This window comes from Daktulosphaira vitifoliae, unplaced genomic scaffold (genome assembly GCF_025091365.1).
Source record: "Daktulosphaira vitifoliae isolate Bord-2020 unplaced genomic scaffold, ASM2509136v1 Scaffold_1, whole genome shotgun sequence".
NCBI lineage: Eukaryota > Metazoa > Arthropoda > Insecta > Hemiptera > Phylloxeridae > Daktulosphaira > Daktulosphaira vitifoliae.
Genome location: NW_026099572.1, coordinates 8,333,543 through 8,339,613, shown reverse-complemented (window position 1 = coordinate 8,339,613; position 6,071 = coordinate 8,333,543). Strand labels below are relative to the sequence as shown.

The 6,071-nt window shown below is 28.2% G+C and overlaps 1 protein-coding gene across 1 annotated transcript in view; it reads left to right on the top strand.

Annotated features, from left to right (window-relative positions):
* LOC126894982 (putative uncharacterized protein DDB_G0282133) overlaps positions 1 to 6,071 on the top strand; it is a 175,613-nt gene that overhangs the window by 139,619 nt on the left and 29,923 nt on the right. Inside the window, exons 20-23 of the mRNA XM_050666393.1 lie at positions 4,969 to 4,995; positions 5,246 to 5,272; positions 5,421 to 5,447; positions 5,980 to 6,006. Of these exons, the coding sequence (XP_050522350.1) occupies positions 4,969 to 4,995; positions 5,246 to 5,272; positions 5,421 to 5,447; positions 5,980 to 6,006 (108 nt within the window). The remainder of the gene's footprint in view (positions 1 to 4,968; positions 4,996 to 5,245; positions 5,273 to 5,420; positions 5,448 to 5,979; positions 6,007 to 6,071) is intronic.

Below are 6,071 nucleotides of genomic sequence, written 5' to 3'. Positions count from 1 at the left end.
CGCGTGACAGGTTGTGTTAGTTTACGTCGTGTTTCATCCCCCCTCCTCCTATAGGTTTGTTTACCTTAAGTTACATTATCCTTCTCTCATAAGACTTGGAGGAGGAGGAGAGGTTCTTCTTAGGTTAGTTTACGTTGGGTTACATCATCGTTCCCCCTCCCATTGTATTATGTTAGTTTACGTTGGATTCACTTCCTCCACCCTAAGACTTGGTAGAGGAGGAGAGGTTCCTCACCTGACTTAGGTTAGTTTACGTTGGATTTACTTCCCCCACCCTAAGACTTGTCAGAGGAGGTTCTTCTTAGGTTAGTTTACGTTGGGTTACATCATCTTTCCCCCTCCCATTGCATTATGTTAGTTTACGTTGGATTTATTCCCCCCCTCCACCCCTCTTCCCATTACCACGGTGGTGGGGCGGGTGGGTGAAGCGGAGAGGGCCTAGAACTCTCTATTTCACCCTACTAAGAATTTAATAAAGATGGTTAATATAAATTAAATAAAAATATATTTCTGTTAAAATTCTTCTTCAATAACACTTAGATTAATTAAGACTAAGTGTTACTTAGGCTTCCCATATTTCCTCCCTCTTGACAAACAATTCTTAATCCTCAATATTTGCGGCAATATACCAAAATGTGATAGAATGAACTTTTTTTTTCAACGAAAGTACTCAGTCACAAAACTCCGTTAAAAATATGTCGAATTTTACTTTATCGAACAAAAGTTATATTATAAAATAATTTTTAACTTTTTAGTTCGATGTGCTTTAAAAGCGTGTTTTTTAGTTTTTTTAAACTATATTTATTTTTCACATTTAGTTTCATGTTATGATAGTAGTTACATCAATATCTTGGTGGTTACGGGTAAAGGGGAATCAGGGTTCGATTCCGGGGAGGGAGTCTGAGAAACGGCTACCACATTCAAGGAAAGCAGCAGGCGCGTAAATTACTCACTCCCGGAACGTGGAAATAGTGACGAAAAATGACGATACGTAAATCATCCCTAGTAATCGGAATGAATACTTTATATCTCTTAATTAAAATAAAGCGTGTTAATAAATAAACTTTAATAGTAATTAGAATATATATATATATACAAGTAAAGCGATTCAAGTACGTAAACGTATCATGCACTAGGTATAGCCGTGTTTTGTGGGCGGGCGGGTCGGACTAACGCTATACCTGAGGTATAAACGGCGGTAGGAATAAATACGTAAGACGTATGATACGCGGATGGTATTGGTCAGTCAAAATAAAGATTTGTTTATATATATATAATATTGATGACAAGCACGCGTGTACGGGTACGATAACTAAAAATAAATTTATACAGGAATAGTGTAGTCGTCGTGGGGTGAGCGAGGCGTGGGGTAGGGTGAATGCGTTATGGCAGTCTAGTCTCAAGGCCATAGACGACGGAATATGCGATAACGAGTGGTGAGTGAAAAGTTACAAACATACATACATACAAACATACATACAGGTGAAACTAATATAAGCGTGTTAATATTTAGAAATGTGAATTTCACAGTATTTTTTTTTATAAAATTATTATATTTTTCAATGATTAATATTCATGTTTCTTAGAGTAAAGTAATTAGGGACCACGTTGTTCAGCGGTTTTTACTTCAGTGAAAGTTTAGATATTTCAGTAAATGTTTTTGCTCTGGAGACATGTGTCCAGGTGTTGTACATAGTCACAACTTTAGTATAGTTTTTATAATACGATTTATTTTTATATGTTGTGGTGTTGTAATACTCAACATGCAATATGAAATATATGATATCTTATAAATAATAGTCTTATTAAATCTATTATTAAACGATATGTATTTTTAAAACATAGATATTCAAGGCAATGACCAAAATGCAAATGGTAGGTTAAAACTTAATTAACTTTTTATTTTATTAAAAATTAATTTGGAATTTAATAAAAATTTGTTATAAATAATCCAAGTAAAACTTTTTGTCTGATTGAGGCATTGTGTAGTTGAGTTAACAGAGTGTTTCCAAAAAGATTTTTTGTACTTTGTATTTGGTATAGAAAAATTTGTTATTGTTTCAAATAATTTATTTAATTTTTCGCTTTTAGAGACATGTTCTGTCTGTTTAGCAAATATTCCAGATACACGTATAGGAATTTGTCCACATAAATTTTGCAAAGGTTGTATAGATAATTGGAAAATCGATAAGAGAATCTACCGTTGTCCTTTATGCAATGAAGAATACGATAACCCTGACTATCAAGAAGGTATATTAATAGTATTTAAAAATATAAAGATAAATTTTAAAATAATTTATTTTTAACTTAAGAATAGCAAATTAATTTTATATATTATTTATAGTTAATTATTTTTGTTAAAATAATATTATTAGATTTTCTGAATTTTTGAGTTAAAATACATAAGTTNACGCTATACCTGAGGTATAAACGGCGGTAGGAATAAATACGTAAGACGTATGATACGCGGATGGTATTGGTCAGTCAAAATAAAGATTTGTTTATATATATATAATATTGATGACAAGCACGCGTGTACGGGTACGATAACTAAAAATAAATTTATACAGGAATAGTGTAGTCGTCGTGGGGTGAGCGAGGCGTGGGGTAGGGTGAATGCGTTATGGCAGTCTAGTCTCAAGGCCATAGACGACGGAATATGCGATAACGAGTGGTGAGTGAAAAGTTACAAACATACATACATACAAACATACATACAGGTGAAACTAATATAAGCGTGTTAATATTTAGAAATGTGAATTTCACAGTATTTTTTTTTATAAAATTATTATATTTTTCAATGATTAATATTCATGTTTCTTAGAGTAAAGTAATTAGGGACCACGTTGTTCAGCGGTTTTTACTTCAGTGAAAGTTTAGATATTTCAGTAAATGTTTTTGCTCTGGAGACATGTGTCCAGGTGTTGTACATAGTCACAACTTTAGTATAGTTTTTATAATACGATTTATTTTTATATGTTGTGGTGTTGTAATACTCAACATGCAATATGAAATATATGATATCTTATAAATAATAGTCTTATTAAATCTATTATTAAACGATATGTATTTTTAAAACATAGATATTCAAGGCAATGACCAAAATGCAAATGGTAGGTTAAAACTTAATTAACTTTTTATTTTATTAAAAATTAATTTGGAATTTAATAAAAATTTGTTATAAATAATCCAAGTAAAACTTTTTGTCTGATTGAGGCATTGTGTAGTTGAGTTAACAGAGTGTTTCCAAAAAGATTTTTTGTACTTTGTATTTGGTATAGAAAAATTTGTTATTGTTTCAAATAATTTATTTAATTTTTCGCTTTTAGAGACATGTTCTGTCTGTTTAGCAAATATTCCAGATACACGTATAGGACACTGTCCACATAAATTTTGCAAAGGTTGTATAGATAATTGGAAAATCGATAAGAGAATCTACCGTTGTCCTTTATGCAATGAAGAATACGATAACCCTGACTATCAAGAAGGTATATTAATAGTATTTAAAAATATAAAGATAAATTTTAAAATAATTTATTTTTAACTTAAGAATAGCAAATTAATTTTATATATTATTTATAGTTAATTATTTTTGTTAAAATAATATTATTAGATTTTCTGAATTTTTGAGTTAAAATACATAAGTTACAATTTACAAATACAGGTAACTAATTTACTATATACGAGAGATATGCTTTTTGAATTGTCAATTGGTATTTTTTACATATAAAATCATAGCATTTTGTCCATGGCCGTATTTAGGGAGATATTGAGTGGGAATACTTTGGGTGGCAGTTTTCAAGGATGGCACTGAAATATTATTCTATATAAATTATAAAGTTAAAAATTTTACTTATTATTTTTTTCATAAAAAAAATGAAAATTTTATTATATAAAAACATATATTATTACTTGCAATTTACGATATATTCCTTTATGGATGATGAGGTTACAACAGAATTTAATAAAATATTATGAAGTTATAGCCACTGTTGGGTACACATCGGTCGAATATGATGTCAAGAAAATGTGTAGTTGAATATTCATGTTATAGTTGTGTTACATCAAGTTGTTGTCGGTCTTCTCTATATGTCAGTATTTTTGCCCCCAACTTAACGCTTCTTCTGCTATAAGCTCTATGACGTTTGCGAGCCAGTAGTTTTATATTTGTCTTACTGTAAAAGAAAATATCACCTTTGAGATTTTCGTAACCTGTGCGATAAGTTTATCGCCGTTGGGTCTATATATATTTTGAAATACATCACAATACCGTTAACAGTATATTATACACGTTGGTCAGCTACTTGCATTCGACTTCAATTAATCCTTTCAATATTCATAATTATCATCAGCCGTTGCATTTAGCAGATAAGTATAATTCTTGTTCATTTATCTATCTAAGACTCACTTATATAATATATTATTTGTTTATATCATAGCCTTAGTGGCATTAGTATTAAGTGTACCCCCTATCCACATTGGTTTATATAAGATTTTATATTTCTTGTATAATACAATAGATTGTTATAATTATATCTTGTAAAACTCATTCTACATTCAAACATACAGTCCACTCTCCTTATTCCTTATCCTTGACATAGCTTAAGACAAAATAAAACCACGAACGTTAACCAACCCGCGTGAATACCACCGAACGCTGCGTACATACAGCCACTGATAGTAATACTGACACTAATACTAATAAATAATGATTGTTTTATTTTTTGACAATTTTTCAATACTTGTCAAGATTACACTGAGTGTGTATTAAAGTTTTAAACTCTAAAGTTATAAATCTGTATTTATAGATGTCAGAATTTTCAAAACATTTTTAAATTTAAAAAATAATAAATGTTATTAATGTACATTAATCCTTTTTAAATATGAATATCATTGGTTATTTAAAAAAAATTTGTTCATGCAGTTAAAAAATTCTACATATGATGTATTTTTCTTTTTTTTTTGTAGATAGTGACTCGTCCTCAAATGATACAAGTAATTATAAATATTAATTAGATTAAATTATTTCTAAGCTAATCAATTATGATACATCCAGTTAATATATCCATTGTAACTCATAAAAATACTTTTGTCCAGATTATACTTTAAAACTAATATAGTTTAAGCATATCAATTTTTTAAGTCATAACTGACAATAAACAATATGTTTAATCATGAAAAATAGAATTAACATATATAGGATATGATTGAACAACGCTAATTCAAGATTTATACTTTTATTTAGATGACAATATGACTTTTCAAGATACACGTAAGTGCTTGACTAAAGAAACCTTAATAATCACAGAAATTTCTGTACAAAAATTACTTTTAGAGGAGCTTTGTGATGGAAAATCAAAAAAATTTCATTCATATAAGTTTCTACAAAAAAAATTAAACATAATTTTTCTTTTTTTTAGCTAATGATTGGCTTACAATTTTGAGAAGTAAATAATAATTTTATTGATTTATACCACTGGATATTAATATATTATATATTATATGGTGTATAGGAATTACTACTAGTATTTTAACAATCTAAACAAAAAAATTATGTATTTTTATTGAACGCTAAGCGTATTTAATTCAATCGAAACACGAATGTAAAAAAATTTTTCCTTCGATGATTTAATTGTAAAGTTATTATAAATCATCATTTATTTCTAAGTATGTCAGTTAATTAACAATAAATAAGAAACAGGAAAGTTTATTATTTTAAGTTTACTTGGTTAAAATTTTATTAGAACTAGAGATTTAAAAATAGAGTTATAGTAACTTTGAAATGAAAAAAAAAAAAATTTGAATATGCTTTTTTATAGTAGAATAGTTTTAAAGTATTTTATAAACAATTTTAATTAAATGAAGTTTTTCAAATTTTTGGTGGTGATTGATTAAACTAGAATAAACATTTTTTTTTTGGATTAAAAAAATTTTGAACATATAAGTTTGTAAAAAAAACATAAAATGTTTTGTTTTTAGCTGATAATTTGAATGAAGCTATAAGGAGTAAGTAATAATTTAATTGATTTATAATCACTGGATAATATTTTATTTTATCTTATTTCTTATTT